Source organism: Syngnathoides biaculeatus, chromosome 5 (genome assembly GCF_019802595.1).
Source record: "Syngnathoides biaculeatus isolate LvHL_M chromosome 5, ASM1980259v1, whole genome shotgun sequence".
Taxonomy (NCBI): domain Eukaryota; kingdom Metazoa; phylum Chordata; class Actinopteri; order Syngnathiformes; family Syngnathidae; genus Syngnathoides; species Syngnathoides biaculeatus.
The window spans coordinates 26098154-26115139 of record NC_084644.1 but is presented as its reverse complement, the minus strand read 5'-3'; the positions used below and the strand labels follow the sequence as shown (position 1 = coordinate 26115139).

Below are 16986 nucleotides of genomic sequence, written 5' to 3'. Positions count from 1 at the left end.
GAAAAATGCGCAATTGCGCAGTGGCGCAGCTTAGAGGGAACAATGGTCAAGACTACACAAAATAAGCGACGTCTTTCAATATCTATGTATTTCTACTCGTAACAAATTTTACGCGTGTGATTTTTCATGCTCGACTGTGCAGATTTGTGAGTGTGATGGCACGCGGCCGCATACGCGCCCGTCAAATTATAGTGCCTGCATACAGTATATACTGTACACTCTCACCTCTGTCAGAAAAGTCTTCATCAAACAATATATATATATTTGTGGTTGAATAGCTCTGAAATAATTCATCAATATGTTCAATATTGTGTTAGTAGAACTACCAATAACCTGCTCAATTAATTTCCCTCTGACTGTGTCAATCTAAACTGAGCAATGTTATCATTCTTAAAGTGAATTTTATATTCTTCTTGATTTAAAATGTATTTTTTTTTAAAGAGAGACTTTACTTTGGGTTGTCAGTGTCAGTCTGTTTTATGAATTTGCTTCTGACAGCAAAGCATATGAGCAAATTAGAGCAATGTGTTCCACATGCTCATGAATATGGATGAACAAATGAAGAGCAATGAGCGACATGTCATTATGACATAATTCAGGATTGGGTTATTTACAGATTGATGCACAATAATGTCTGAGCGAGGGCAAAGATTTACGACAAGTAAGCGAGCGTAGAATGGCCATGAGTGCGCTGTGGATCGAAACGTGGGGGACCAAGGCCGCCTGTCACAAGCCAAGACAAATCGTGACGCATCACAGGTGCAGCATGGGAGTGTGAAACCCGCAGCTCCTGCACCATATACTAACCAACAACAACACTTTTTTGGGTGGGGTGGGTGTGGGGGGGGGATTCCAAAACAGTAATGTCAGCAGCTTTCAGGAAACCGTGTTAGATTGAAGAGGAATTACTATTAATGACACACAGGATATGATTGAAGGCCAACAAAATCTGGTCTACTCCGATTTAACGATTACTGAACAGATTAAAAAAACTGACTGCATGGGAGTCCTTCATAAAATTAACGAGAGTTTCATTTGACAAACATGAAGCTATTTTATTATAAGTACCAAATTAATGATTAAGTGCATTCACTCCACTCCAATTAATTTTAATTCAATTGCCGTTGCACAACGATGTTGGTTAAGAAAAGTGGTTGTTAATTAAAAAAAAAAAAAAAAAGTCCTCCTGCACAGTATACTTGAGGGCTCAAAATGTTGTTTCCAAATAAGAACGAGCTTTTGCCATTGCAGTGATTTGGTATATGTGTGGGTGTTAATCACCAGCTATGCGGGTGTGGGTCGCCCACAGTAATTTGTATGCCATCGACCATTTGACTTTGGACTGAGTCATGCCTCGGGATTTTAATTGACCCAAAACATGGAAAACAAGTTCAAAACTAGTCTTTCTACACAATGTGACATGTAGGACATTTGTGTAAAAACAACACTTCAGTCGCAACTTAATCAAACAGATTGCCGTGTGGCAGTGTGGGCACAACCATCCCTTTGGAAAAGTAGATGAGAGGACAGTGTGTTCATCACGGTGACCACTCCCTGACGATTTAAAGACAGCGAGGCAAACCCTTTTCTCCCACCTCTCGAGATGTCCTCACAATAACGATGTGTGACATTATGTGTTGTGTTTTAAACCGGCCTTCAGGAGTGGCAGGACTATCGCCTGACTTGGGTCCCCGAGGAGTTTGACGGCATGATGAAGGTCAGGTTGCCCTCCAAACACATCTGGCTGCCTGATGTGGTGCTCTATAACAAGTGAGTTTTAAAAGATATACGAATAAGTAAAAACTGATGCATGCATGCTCACACAGCGCATGCCAAATGGGTGGGTGGGGGGTGCATTCGTGTATGGTAACCTTCCATGCACCTTAACTGCTTTCAAAGCACTTTGCCCCATTTGACCGTTTGCACATACACTAGTGTACATACTGCATGCCAGTGGGAGGAGTGCTGGCGTTTGGGGGCATGCTGGGGTCTACTAGATGTGGTGCCAGCCTACTCATCTGGAGCGATGAGTAGCTCCGGCACATGCATGAAAACACTTTGACAGCACCTGTGCACACTAGAACAGTCGCTTTACAATAGATTCCATTTGTCCGCCATCATAAAACCTTTATATACTGAATTCATGTACTGCTCTATATTCTTAATTGTCATCTATCTATAGCACTTGTGATCATTAGTCCAATAGGTGACTTTGCGCAGTAGGCGGGGTCGATTCGGGACTGTTCGCCATCCAATAGTAGGGTACAACTAGATAACGATCCACACCTATTGACAATTTAGGGTCCTCGGTTAACCATACATGCGTGTGATGCCAACAGGGGCAGTCCTCGTCCTGCAGTGCGAGACCCCACTTTGGCACCCCTCCCAAGACACACAAACTGTTAATACCAATGAGAAACATCACAACGGACCAAATTTTTATTTAAAATATATTTAATTAGTTAAAGTATGATTATGAACCAATTAGTATTCAGCAACAGAAAGTAATTATTCAATTGACGGTAAACAAGCTAAAGTTTTGCATTGCACAAATTAATAAAATCTAAGAACTTGTTTGCATCAGTTATATTCCCAATACAATAACTTTCTTTCAAGACAAGAATTGGAACATAAATGTGTCTCCCAGGATCATCAATATTTTTTCCCCAATCCCCATTAATGCTCACAATTTTAAAATTGCATCTTCTCTGTTGAATGCAGTGATTTCTTAGCTCTGGGCGGAACAAAATGATGATTCATAAGTGACTACAACACACATACAACAACTACGATTAAACAATGTCAACAATGATAATGTCAATGTCAACAACAATATAACAAATAATTAGCTACAACTACTTATAAAGGTTGCTATGATTCAGTCATTAGTGATGTATCAATTTACAACCACAATTCTAATGAAGTTGGGACGTTGTGTTAGACAATAACGGAACACAATGATTTTCAAATCATGTACGACCTATATTTAATTGAATTTATTACAAAGACAAGATATTTAAGGTTCAAACTGATCAACTTTATTGGGTTTCAGGAAATAATCATTAACTTGGAATTTTTTTGAACCATCTGGACTGTCATGGATGCAATGTTTAAAAGCCAACATGTGTGATGGTATGGGCCTGTGTTAATCCCAATGGCGTGGGTCAATAACATCTGCGTGAAGGCACCATTAATGGTGAACGTTACTGTACATACACATTTTGAAAAAACATATGCTGCAATCCAAGCGATATCTTTTTCATGGATGCCCCTGCTTATTTCACCAAGACAATGCCAAACACTACATCCCAACTTCATTGGAATTGGGCTTGTATATTCCTATGATCCCACTGAATTGATCTGTCCTTGACTCGTTAGCCTTCATCAGTTTAACCTATTTTAAGAGGTCATCAATCGATTGTATTGATATTGAGAAATAATGCAATGGCTTTATGCGCAGCAGACTTTAGATTGAATGCACGTCTATTTTTTTTTTATCCCTTGTAATGATAAAGACGCAAAGTGTTACTCAAAATAAGATTTCCTACCTGTGAAGTTGCTGGGGATCATGGAAATATTGAACAGTGTCATTTGTGATCTAGAGCTATGGAGCCGGCCAGTCTGAAGCAGACTGCGTTCCCCATGATGAGAATGCACAATGAAGGAAATGTTATGCGATCGGCTTCCCACTGAGCAGAGTGCGAAACTTGTTGAAGAGATTGAGAAAGGTCTCACGAAGTTAAAATCAGAAGTATGGATGCATTTTGGTTTTGCAGTGATAAAAAAATTACTAAGGAGAAAACGTGCACAACACAGTAACTGTTGGCTGACTGCTGTGCCGCCACATGCACAGGTTGTGGAATAATATATAAAAAGCAATACGTAGCAAGGCCTAATATTTCAACCAGGTTTTCCTCATGATAGGATGATTGAGAGCAAGAGTGGTGAACACACTTAATGAGCCACGGTACAAAATTCCATCACGGACGTACTGTAGGTACTTCAGCAAAAGATGAAAGAGAGCATCAAGCAGGTGTGCTGTAGAGTAATACACTAAATACCACCTCAATAAATAGTGCACGCTCATGACCAACATTCAAATACAGTGGGTAGTATGCAAAAAGGAGGTTTTATGGTGAAAGTATTTAACATCTATCATTTCATTATCCTATTTATTTTTGCAACCCACTGTTAAATCGTGCAGTTTAAACATTAGCACAACTTGAATAGGAAAATAAAAACAACTACTTGATGATTTAATTAAAATGTACTTGACATCATCATCTTGTGTTGCCTGCCCTTCCTGCATGGCATGTTGTAACGGGCATCTTGCCAGGAACGGGTGTGGAATTCCTAATAAATTGTCGCCCACCCAAGATGCTCACCATTCCCGCGTGATTGTAGTATTGTACTCATTATGTGTTTTACCACCCTTTAACGTGATGGCCTTAAAATATGTCTGCACTGTGACTTTGGCAGTATCTATCCATCTTTCTCAATGCCAGAAATGAGGAGAGTCAACTGGCAAAGGTTTCTTCCAATTGTGATGGAAAACAAATTAAAAAAGATTTGATTTTTTCCTTGAGGTGGTTCGCTCGGGCACTAGAGTGAGTAGATCAGAATTCCAAGAGGAAAGAAACAAATATGCGAAATGTTAATAGGCTTAACTCTGTAGGATTTCAATATAAGAACGAGTCACTTTTACATTTGTAGTAGGTTTTTGCTGCCCCCAGGTGACCCAAGATCAGCTATTGCAGATTCCTCTCCCACAACTGAAAATTCTTAGCAACCTTTTCCCCCCTTTTTAAGTTATTGATGAAGAAGAAAGGTAATTAAATTAAATAGTAATTACAGAAATGAATAAAAATCATGTGAGCACGGTGACAGACTCTCTGGCATTAGTTCTGGTGTGGCTCGCCTTCTCTGACCTGACCCTACTGACCCTCCCAAAAATTAGCCTGCTAATCCTCCACTCCAGGCTGTTCTAAACCAATTTCTAACTGTGAGAATAATCCCACTCAGCAGCAGGTTTTAAAAATTAATTAGCTCGCATTTCAGTATTTTTGTTCAATAACTTTCTAGACCCCCGTGTTTCAAAAACCAGACAGAGCTAAATATTAATAAATCTGCCTTACAATATATTTTTAGAAAAAAATAATAATGTGATACTCCGAAGTGACAACTGATGCTGTTCCACAGCAGGCCTCTATTTGGGTGTAATGTGCAGTGCAAAATGTCGGTACCTGCCAAAGAAACAAAGACCTACCTACCTTAAAGCTCTACTGGCATGTAAAGCATGATTTTTCGTGTGTTTTTAATGAAAAAAGCCAGCCGGAATGGACGCATAAGTTTTTTCACCACACGTCATGATGTTATCATATATGGATTTTTGTATCTCCCGCCATTAAAATCCTTTTGAGGCATTCGTTTGTAGAAGAAGCACGAAGTGACATTTTTAACAGACACACGCACTGGCAGCTTCGTGTGTTTATACCAGTTTTACCGGTGGGAAAGTAGCTGTTTTTCCCTGCGTTTTAGCCAAAGTGCCATCTCGTTGTATTGCTGGGTATTGCTCGAACACTCTGGAGGATGGATTCACTCTTCACGTTTTAAAAAATGGATTGCACAGGTGCAAAAGACGAGAGCTCCGTGGGTTCCAAATGACAGGTAGGTGTGTATAGAGCTATAAAAAAAAATAGTTGGGGGGGGGGGAACGTAATCCTCTCAGAAATAACAAAAGATCCACCTCATAATAAATTAATAAAGTACGTAGGGCTGCTAAATGTGTCGAGGTCGCTCACAGCCACAGTGTTGTTCGTCATCGCTTGTCGCCACGGCGTTGTTTGTCGCTCGCGGACGCAGCGTTGTCATTCACCGCTACCACGGAGGTGGATTGGGCGGGTTGGTTACGTGCTGGAGGAGAAAGGAGCTCTCCCTCATATCGGCCAGTTACATACTGTCGGGGAGTCTGTTGTTAGAAGTGATCCACATATCATCTGAATATGGCTCGAAACGATAGGGTAATATTGCCCCGGTCATTTCACTCGATTGTGAGATGTTCTCTTCCGTGTTAGAAGGGGCGTCGGAAAAATCTGAAAATCTCTGTTGTTCGTCTCCCATAGCAGGTGGCACAGCGTCTTCTCATTGGCGACTGTCCCAGTGTGACAGCAGGCAGTATGACGACCACTCGGATCCCGAGTGAGACTTCCGCAACTTTGCGCACGAATGACAAGCTCTCCTCTCATTTTTATTTTCATGTAGACATTGAAGTGAATCATATTATATGTAATTTTCATAACAATATCCATTTTAAAATGTGTACAGGCATGTCGGTTGAGCTTTAAAGTGCATCCAGCCATTGGCATGACCAGTCCATTTGAGGTGTCGCCATTTCAATTCGCTTGCAAATTACAGCCTACCACCAACCATGTTGTCGGCTACTACATAAGATAGTTAATATTACATACTTTATATGCTGAACTTTAACACCCCCATTATTTCTTTTCGAATCTGTCCAAATGCGTGTTAGTAAGGAGAGTAATCATCCACCTCGCAGGTGTGGCATATCAACATGCTGATTACACATCAGAATTATTGCCAGTTGTGCTTTAGGCTACCTGTGTTGGAACTTAAATGTTGAGTTTAGATTTTTGTGCACTATGTTTACTCTCTAACGGTCTTTCGTGATCAAGTTACACATTTTAATACTGAGGCATCCACCTTGGCATATAATGAGGCTTTTTTTGGTAAATAATACTGTACAATCTTGAGCATATAGGGCCCCTTTGCTCTTTGGCATAATGCCCCTTATAGCTGGCTAAAGTTCAGCCTTGTTAAAACACAACTACCATTTTAGGTAATAAAGCAAGAATTAAGTCTCCATAATTTGCATTATCATTGTTGAAATTATATTGTGCAATTCCCCCTTTTTAGCACCATCATATTTTAAAAGATTTCTTAGAATATAAAGATAAATTATTTCTTGAAGCATGCTGATATAGTGGTGAGCACATCTGCCTCGCAGTTGCGAGGTTAGGGATTCAAATCTCAGCTCCGACCTTCCTTCATTGAGTTTGCATGTCCTCCTCAAGTTTGCCCGAGTTTTCTCCAGGTGCCTGGGAAAATGTATGATTGGTTAATGGAAGGCTACATAGTGTGAATGAATGGAGTTATTTCGTAATCAGGTTAAATATAAGTCTTGAAGTAATTGCCGGCTATTTAAAACAGCAAATCAAATTGGAATAATGAATTCAAAATGTCCTAGTTCTTAATTTAGTTTCTATGTTTTAGCACACGAAAAAAAAACCCCTCCGTAACAAAAGAGGGTGACAACAATAGACACAGTTCTCAATATGATACATTGCAGTTCCAACCTACTGAAAAACGCAACCACAAAATTGAACCTGTCACGGTTTGTAAAAGAGAAGAAGGCAAGGCGAAGATGTGGAGGACACAAGTGCAGGGAGTAAAGGAGGTGAGACAGGAGTGCAGGACTCTCCGTGACAGAACCTATTGTTAAATAAATACATTTTGACATTATTTTAAAATAACCATTACTTATGTTTCAGCAACTTTTATGCGTTGTAGAATTGTGCCGGTGTTCATTTATTGAGAGTAGGTCTATTTGGTAGGTTGTGAAACTTTGTTTTACTGCATCTGTGTGTACATTGCTACTGTATATTTCATGGTCTGCAAAATCTAGCTGGCTGAACTGATTTTGCATAATGATTTTGCATAATGAGATTTGTCACGTTGCGATGTTTTGTATGCTCAAGGGGGAAACAATGTCTCCTATCACTCTTTTTAGTTTACATTATAAATGTTTCAGGAGAAGCTTTAAGATGAACAAGTGGTTAGGACGGCATCCTCAGTTTTGAGATTGTGTGTGAATCACGGGTCTGGCTGACCTGTTTGGTCATTTTTATTTTTACTTTATTCATGTTTTTTTTTTAATTATTATTATTTTGGAGGACCTAAGTTTGCATTGGTTTAGTACACTGAAGACTTGAAATTGTCCATAGGTGTGAACGTGAGTGCTCATGGTTGTTCGTAAATGTGTGCCCTCACACTGGCTGGCAATCAACCCAGGGTTTATCCCGCCCCTTGTTCAAAGTCGATTGAGTTCGGCTTCAGCTAAAAGAGGATAAGCACTGTAGAAAATGGATGGATGTTTCAGGGGCAAAGAAACATGCTGCTTATTTCTCCAATATCTTTTCCTCTCTTTCAGTGCCGATGGCGTGTATGAGGTGTCTTTCTACTCCAACGCGGTGGTTTCTTACGACGGGAGCATTTTCTGGTTACCGCCAGCTATCTACAAGTCAGCCTGCAAGATCGAAGTCAAACATTTTCCCTTTGATCAGCAGAACTGCACGCTGCGCTTCCGTTCATGGACCTATGACCGCACCGAGATCGACCTGGTGCTTAGGGCCGACGTCGCCAGCATGGATGACTTCACGCCAAGCGGCGAGTGGGACATCATTGCACTGCCAGGTCGGCGGAACGAGAATCCAGCGGACCCGGCCTACGTGGATATCACATATGACTTCATAATCCGCCGCAAGCCTCTTTTCTACACCATCAACCTCATCATCCCGTGCGTGCTCATCACTTCACTGGCCATCCTGGTTTTCTACTTGCCGTCTGATTGCGGCGAGAAGATGACGCTCTGCATCTCCGTGCTCTTGGCACTCACTGTCTTCCTGCTGCTGATCTCTAAGATCGTGCCGCCTACGTCCTTGGATGTCCCCCTCGTGGGCAAGTACCTGATGTTCACCATGGTTCTCGTCACTTTTTCCATCGTCACCAGCGTGTGCGTGCTGAATGTGCATCACCGCTCGCCCACCACGCACACCATGCCCCCGTGGGTCAAGGTGGTCTTCCTCAACAAGCTGCCCGCCTTGCTGTTCATGCGCCAGCCCAGGAATAGCTGCGAGAGGCAGCGGCTACGTCAGAGACGGAGAGCCCAGGAGCAGAAAGAGGGTGGGCGCAGCGGGGAGGCGGGGGCCCTGATGGTGGGGCTCGGCTTGGGTAGCGGCGGTGGTGCAGAGACAGTAGGGGGTACTTCAACAGGAGTATTCGCCAAGGAGGACGGCGACCCTTGTACCTGCTATGTGAACCGAGCGTCTGTCAAACAGTTTGGAGGTGATCTGGGAAGCACGGGAGGAGGCTCCATGGACAGTCTAAATAGGGCGAGAGAAAACCGGGAGGGGGGCTCAGGGAACCGAGCAAAGCAGGCAGCAGGGGGTCAGGCTCTGACTCAGGCCATCCTGGCTCAAGCCTGTCCAGGCTTTGAAGATGCTGTGGAAGGAGTGCGCTTCATCGCCAACCACATGAAGAGTGAGGACGATGACCAGAGTGTGAGTATCATCTTTCTGTGTCTATTTACAGCCTGCACTTTAAAGGCCTGAGAGGGATAGTGATACTTGAAAATAGCAAGTAAGGTTACAGTATCCACTCACTTGTTGCAACATTCCGGAGAGCTGCATTGATGATGTGGTGAGATCTAATCCCAGAGCTGGAGCAAGGTTTTTACAATGACACTCTGGAAAGATCTCCACTGTGGCTGAGCGTCCATCTAAATCATTCAGTTGAGGAATTGAGACATGCCAGGTGAAACTGTTCCACTCCATTTCTGTTGTAAAAAGAAAGTGGCTAAAAAGGTAATTCAGATGAAGTAAATTGGTGTTCAAGCAGTTAGTGAAAGGGCAATTGTTACCAGCAGCTTCTCAAATATCGCTGGATGCATCAGAATCAGAATCCTCTTTACTTGCCCTCACACAAAAGGATTTTTTTAAGTCACTCCAGTTGGACAATTGACAGCTATTTTGAGAAAAAATACTTTTGAGACATAGAAAGATAAAAACAAACTACAGAGAATCACTTCAACTCCGGCAATTTAATGGCAAAAGTATGCCTCCTGAAGTCCATGATGATCTGTACAGTCTTGGCCGCGTTCACCTCCACGTTGTGTCGGACTCACTGAAGCCGTTCCACTTCCTGTCGATACAGAGTCTTTGATGAAGCCGATGACTATGGCGTTGTCTGCAAACATCAGGGGGCTTGTGTTGAAAGATTTGTGTGAATTTCCTACTGAAACATGAAACCCTAACCCTGCAGCTGACATCCTGATGTCTGAATGATCAGGAAAAAAAAATGAAATGAGTGATGTCATGAAGAAAAAATATTTTTTTTAATGTGAAGTTGCTCAATCAAGTGGAGGTGGGCAAGAAAATCCTCTTTGGCACACTTTTCCCCAGGGTAACAACAAGCAAAAGAGGAGTGTATGGGACAGCATGTGAAAAAAGAGCTCACAAACTGAACTAAAAAAGAAGTGGTTGGCCATTAAGAGGGATGTGAAGCGGAGGACAGCTGCCGACTGCCAAAGTTTGGCCAAAACAGGCGGAAGAACCTGTGTGGAGGCTCTCACCCGGTTCGACTATGGGAGACACTGGTCTCACGTGTGGCTGACTCTGATAACCCCACAAGAAGAAGCACATCAGAAAATCAAAGAGTACATTAAAAATATGTTTAATCTATTTGATTAACTGGCGGCACGGTGGATCAGCTGGTAAAATGTTGGCCTCATAGTTCTGAGGTCCAGGGTTCAATCCCGGACCCGCCTGTGTGGAGTTTGCATGTTCTCCATGGGCCTGTGTGTTTTCTCTCCGGGCACTCCGGTTTCCTCCCACATCCCAAAAACATCCAATATGAATTGGACACTCTAAATTGCCCCTCGGTGTGATTGAGAGTGCTGCTGTTTGTCTCTATGTGCCCTGTGATTGGCTGGCAACGAGTTCAGGGTGTACCCCGCCTCGTGCCCGTTGATGGCTGTGATAGGCTCCCCTTTTGAGGATAAGCGGCTAAGAAATGGATGGATGGATGTTTGACTACTTGATTTATGACTTTAATATACAGAAAAGGACGCGCACACTGAAAAAAAGTCCTTTGAATTTACTCAATTTGAACATGTACATTGGTTGCAGATGCTTAAAATGTGTTAAAATGGCTTTTTTTGGGGGAAAGGTAAATATCATCTCAACACATTTTAAGGTTGTGCAAATGATGTACATGTTTAAATTGAGTAAATCCAAGGGACTCTTTTTCACTGCATGTGCTTGAGTCAGAAGAAGCAAAGCAATAGGCGGCATAATTGATCACCTTAATCAATTAACAGGTGTCCTCAGAAATACCAGTGATTCGATAAATAAGTACACTGATTAACTAATTAATTCTGAGTCCTTGCCTCTATTACATTGTTGAAATCCAATGTTGCCGAGGATTAAGGCAGATTTATTAAAACAGTCTCCCAGCATCACCTCCAAGTGTCGCCAAAGCACCAAGAGCTGCAGAAATGTGCGCCAGCCATGAAGTTGGCGTGAGGCACCGCCCATTTCCATGGTCATTTCACTCTTGATACATCTGTACTTTGGCATGGAAAAAAACTTGTGTCAAGTTTTTGTTTGTACGTACCTTTTGTACATGACATCCCAGAGGTTTGATGGTTGGGTGCATTGTGGTTCAGTTGTCCGTGTAAAGAAAAGAGGGGGGACACAACCATGGTTGCACCCCAGTGCTGATTGTGCCAGTGAACGAGGTGGTGTCCCCCAGCCTCACTTGCTGTGTTCTTCCCATCAGGAAACTGTAAATCCACTGGCAGAGGGCAGAAGAGACCCTGAGCTGAAGGAGAGGAGAACAGTGATGGTTGTGTTAAACGCAGAGCTGAACTGCACCAACAGGATCTGTCCCTGCCCCATCGAGGTGTTCCAGGAGAAATCGGAGTCCCATGTCGACCGTGTCGCCCACAGACCTGTTTGGTTGGTTGGCAAACTGCAGGGGGTCCATCAGGGAACCTGGGACGCTCTTAAGGTGGTCCAGCATGAGCAATACAAAGGACTTCATGACCACATATGTCAGGGTGACGGGCCTGTAATATTTTAGACTCTAGAGTGCAGATTTCTTGGGGACTAGGTTGATGGTGGAGCATTTGAAACAGGATGGGACTTCACAGAGTTCTAGACATCTATTGAACGTCACTTTCAAGACTGGAGCGAGCTTGTCTGCACAGACTTTAAGGCAGGATTCCAACAGAAGGTCTGGGCCCACCAGTTTGTTGATTTTTCGCAGTTCTAATATATCCTGTTCACAAATGGTTAATGAATTCAGAGGTGCCACGGTGGTCGGTGGTGCAGCTGGGTGGGTGTTGGGTGTGAAAGTGTCCTTTTTAAATCTGCACGAGAAGGTCTTCAAGTCATCGGCTTGTCCTTTATAGTTGTCGGCTCGCGATGATGGTTGCGTGTAATTGTTAACGATTTTAATCCTCACCAGACTGACTTAGAAAAGTTAGCAGTAAACAGTTTTTGCATAATTTATCTTTTGGTCTTAAGTTCTTTTGTCAGCTAATTTCTGGTGTGATTGTGCAGGCCTCTGTTCCCACTTTAACAGGCATCCTCTTCAGCCTGGTGGAGTTGCTGACGTTTGGCAGTGAGCCGTGTTTTGTTGTTATTGAACATGCGGAATGTCTTCGCTGATACACGCACAACTTCACAGAAACGGATAGATGTGACACTGTCCTAATATTCATTCAGGTTGCCAGTTGAAGTTTCAAAGAAACTCAAATGTTAGCGATTGTCTAGTGACAGTCTGTGCAGTCTAAACAACCTTGAAGTTCTCGCTTTACGTCATTGGGCTTTTTTTTCACTGTTTTCACCATAGGCTTCCCACATTCAAGTTTTTGCCTTGATTTTGGTATTAAATGAATAAGCAGTGATCAGACGAAACCAGAGGAACACGGAGGATAAGGTGTAATTTAGCATTGTATAGCAGTGGTCTAGAATCTTTTTTTCCCTGGTGGGACAGCAAATATGTTGCCTGGATTTAAGGAGTTTGTGGTTCAGTTTAGCTTCGATAAAGTCCCTGAGAGTAATGAGCAGTGGATCTGGGTGTTTTTTCTCTAAGTTTGTTAACTTGTTCATCCGCCAGGATGAAGGGCAAAGTTTATAAAACAGTGGTGAGGCCGGTCATGATGTACGGATTAGAGACGGTGACTCTGAAGAAACAGCAGGAAGCAGAACTGAAGGTGGCAGAAATGAAGATGCTGAGGTTCTCGCTTGGTGTGAACAGGTTGGATAGGATTAAAAGTGAGCTCATTAGAGGGACAGCCAAAGTTGGATGTTTTGGAGACAAGGTTAGAAAGAGCAGACTTCGATGGTTTGGACATGTTCAGAGGCGAGAGAGAATGTTGGTAGAAGGGTGCTGAGGATGGAGCTGCCAGGCAAAAGAACGAGAGAAAGACCAAAGAAAAGGTTGATGGATGTTGTGAGGGAGGACATGAGAACAGTGGGTGTTAGAGAGGAAGATGCACGAGATAGGCCTAGATGGAAAAAGATCACACGCTGTGGCGAGCCCTAACGGGACAAGCGGGAAGAAAAAGAAGACGTTTACTTGTACAGCGAGCGTTAGCACTGCAGAATTCATATTAGCCTTGGGAGGAATGTAGACACCGGCGACAATGAAAGAGGCAAACTAGCGAGAATGCCTTCCAGTTCAAAAACAGCAACTCCAAGTGTGTGTTGAGCTCTGAGATGTCACTTCACCATTATTCATTGTTATACACGCGCTATCCGCCACACTTTGTTTTGTCAGAACAGCCCGCCCGGATAAGTTGGAAGCCAGGAAGCATTACAACACCATCTGGGACACATTCATATAGCCACGTCTCTGTGAAGCACAGGGCACGGGAACATCTGAAACCTTTACCCGTATTTGTTAGATGCTGAAGCGCGTACATTTTGTTGGGTAGTTGGGTTGGGAGAGGGTAGATGTGAGGAGTAAGGCCATTTTAGCACCATTCAAAATTCTCTTTTACGTAGCTTCTCCCTGTGGCATTCCCGCCATATGGTATAGGTCACAGCCACTCCACCTCCGAGAAAAAAAATTGAGAAATTTGGTGAAAGAAAGTCCAGAACACTTTTTCAAGTCTTCCCTTGTGTAAGCAAGTCGTGTAATGTCTCCAAAGATGAACGAAAACACAAAAACACAAAAACATAGAGAGCTCATTACCAAGGCAACCACTTGGTTAGTTATCCATTTTTAGGTAAAAATTTCCAAAGGAAGTTTGAATACCATCTTGAAACAAAATGTTCTTTTCTCATCATGGAAATCTACAGTATGTGCAGCTTCATCCACACTCTATTCTTTTCTTCTTGCCAATTTCCTCTCTTTGTACAAAGAAATCAGGCTCCAGTGACGAGCGCACTCAGAATTTCCCTTGTTCCCATGTTGTTTGTGGTTCAGTAAAAAAATACAGGTGGTACTTCAGATTTTGTATTTGTCCTCCATTTCTCTCCCCAAAGACTCCAGGACGTCATGTGATGTAGTATGCTATATTCTTGACACTGATTGGTAGCCTCAACACAGTGTCATACAAATTTGTGGCTGGAGTTGAAATATTTTAAATTGACTAATTTGAATTAATCAACTTTTTACGTAATTAAGTCATGTGAATATTTCCATTCACATCCAGTGTAAACAAACAATTTAGTAATACTCAGTGAGCCATGAAGGGGTCTGACAACTTTGGGTGGACAAACAAACGTGTCTATTCGTGATTACATCTGACGCTTGTTGACATTGCAAACTTGCTGAAAGTCTGAATGTCAAAGTTATTATGAAAAACAACTCAAATCCCATTCCACTAATCCAAGTATGAATCTTTGTAGCACATATGAAGCACTACGTTATTGTGCAAGCAGACAGATACAGAACAATTGCCCAATCAAAGTCAACCTTAAAGCGCAGTGTCATGGCCCGAGCACCCACGTGCAAGAACTAATGGAAAGGTGACATTAACAAGACCTTTACCTCGAGGCTTCTTTGAGACAACAATGCCGAATGCCTGTGCCTCAGTCTGTCATCCTTGCGGTTGCCATGCCAACACCTGTCCTCCCGCTCTCTTCTACCTGCTTGGTCGGTCTTCATCATTGTGGGGGGTGTCACACTGTCTCTCCCTGCCCTCCATCAGTCTCTGTGCTCCCACGTTCTTCCCTTCATCCTTGACTCCTGCCGAGACCTCATCAGCGCCGTGCGGAGGAAAGTGTCCCAGCTTGCATTAACCCCTCACCTCCATTAACCCGACGCGTGCTTCGTGTTGCACGGATTGTAATGAAAAGAAAATGACAGGGCTGGGAGAGCCAACTTTCGCTTACCCATCGAGACGCTTTCGCGCAGAGATCCTGCAAACTTGGTGCACCGGAGACGCAATAGAAGAGAATTTAGCCGCGTGTGCCTTCCGTAAGCCCCGTTCACATTATCTGTCACGGATGACTTTTTCTTGTCTCCCTGTTCTCTGTGAACAACCCTGAAAATTCACAGCTTCCGAGGTAGCATCAAAATCTTATCCGACCTCAAAATTGTTTCATTCATTCATAGGCTGAGTGGTCTTGGTACTAGTGGTGATTCTGATCCAACCACCAAAGACTTCATCCTCCAGTTCTGTGCTGTTTATAGAAAATGGGAAGAAAAATCCCGACTTTTACAGATAGTTTGAAAGAGGGCTTCTAATACTACCTCAAAGAACTACCATCTTCCGTCCTACTTTCAAAAGCACAACATTTCCAGGTCCCCTCATTCCAGGAAAATCTACTAAAACCTTCTTCGCCCTCTGTCCACAGGTGAGCGAGGACTGGAAGTATGTCGCCATGGTGATCGACCGCCTCTTCCTGTGGATCTTCGTGTTCGTGTGCGTGTTCGGCACCATGGGTATGTTTCTGCAACCACTCTTCCAGAATTACACAGCCAAGACTATCCACATGCCGGGCTGACCAGCCGCACGTCGCCATCGCGCTGACAGGACAGCGCCTCGCCGCCCCCCAGCAGGTGGCACGGGGTCTAAATGGATCTGTGGGACAGGAAGTGAAGAGCAATCTTGCCCCCTTCATAGAAATGTTTTTCTCAACTTTTTTTTCTTATATGAGGAAGGTAAACCACTCTTACCTCTTAGCGGATTGACCCTCCCTAATCACCATCAGTTCCCGCCACCTCACCGCGACCGCTTCCTCAGCTCGTGACCCCGCCCGCCTACATAGGCCGCTATCAGGTCAGCATGGGAAATGAGGTTCCAAGCATATCACAATTATTCTGCATATTTTAGTTGTCCCACCATGAAGTGACACCGTATCAGTGCAACTGTTAAGATGAACTCATTTGACAGGTCTGCCAACTGTTAGGGTCAAAAGAATGTAGAGGAAGAGACAAACGTGATTACGTTGACTGAGATGTGAGGGGAAACTTAAAAAAAGAGAATTACACCTCATTATTCCTGGAAACGGAGCTTCCAGGAATTATAATTAGAGGAATCTGAAGGAGGAAACAGAGCTTTTATGTGTTACCTTGTCATTCACATTAAGTTGAAATCTGTAACAATGTCAGTCCCTTTCTTTCCTTGACCCTTTACCTTACTTTCCTTTTTTTTTCCTTGCGTGTTTTCTTCTTTTTCTATTCCCTTATACTACTTCCTTTTCTATTCCTTGCCTCTATTCCTTGGTTTCCATTCCTTTCCTTCCGCTTTTCCTCACCATTTGTTCATTCATTTCATGCCACTTATCCTCATTAGTGTTGGAGGCGTGGTGGATGCTACCCCGAGAGAAGAGATACAACCTGAACTAGTCACAACCCAATCGCAGAGCTCATTTAATCTTTTCTGTTATTTCATTTTCTTGCCCCTCATCTTTGCCTCGCTCACCTTTCCCGCCATTTTTTTCCTCCATTTCCTTCTCATGCCACTTTCTTTTCCTTGCCTCCATTTTCCTCACCTAGCCTTTTCCTTTCTGCCACTTGATCTTTCCCTCATCGTTTCTTTCTCATCTTTGCCTGACTTTCCTTTCCTCGCTTCCTTTCCTTCACTCCTTTTCCTGTCCTTTATTTCCTTTTCTTCCAGTTTCCGTGTTTCTTTTCTTTTTTTTGCCATCCTTCTTTTCCTCAACTCTGTTT

The 16986-nt window shown here is 43.1% G+C and overlaps 1 protein-coding gene across 1 annotated transcript in view; it reads left to right on the top strand.

Annotated features, from left to right (window-relative positions):
* chrnb2 (cholinergic receptor, nicotinic, beta 2) overlaps positions 1 to 15870 on the top strand; it is a 34724-nt gene extending 18854 nt beyond the window's left edge. Inside the window, exons 4-6 of the mRNA XM_061818981.1 lie at positions 1661 to 1770; positions 8228 to 9356; positions 15669 to 15870. Of these exons, the coding sequence (XP_061674965.1) occupies positions 1661 to 1770; positions 8228 to 9356; positions 15669 to 15818 (1389 nt within the window). The 3' untranslated portion in view covers positions 15819 to 15870. The remainder of the gene's footprint in view (positions 1 to 1660; positions 1771 to 8227; positions 9357 to 15668) is intronic.
* Positions 15871 to 16986: the final 1116 nt, after the last annotated feature.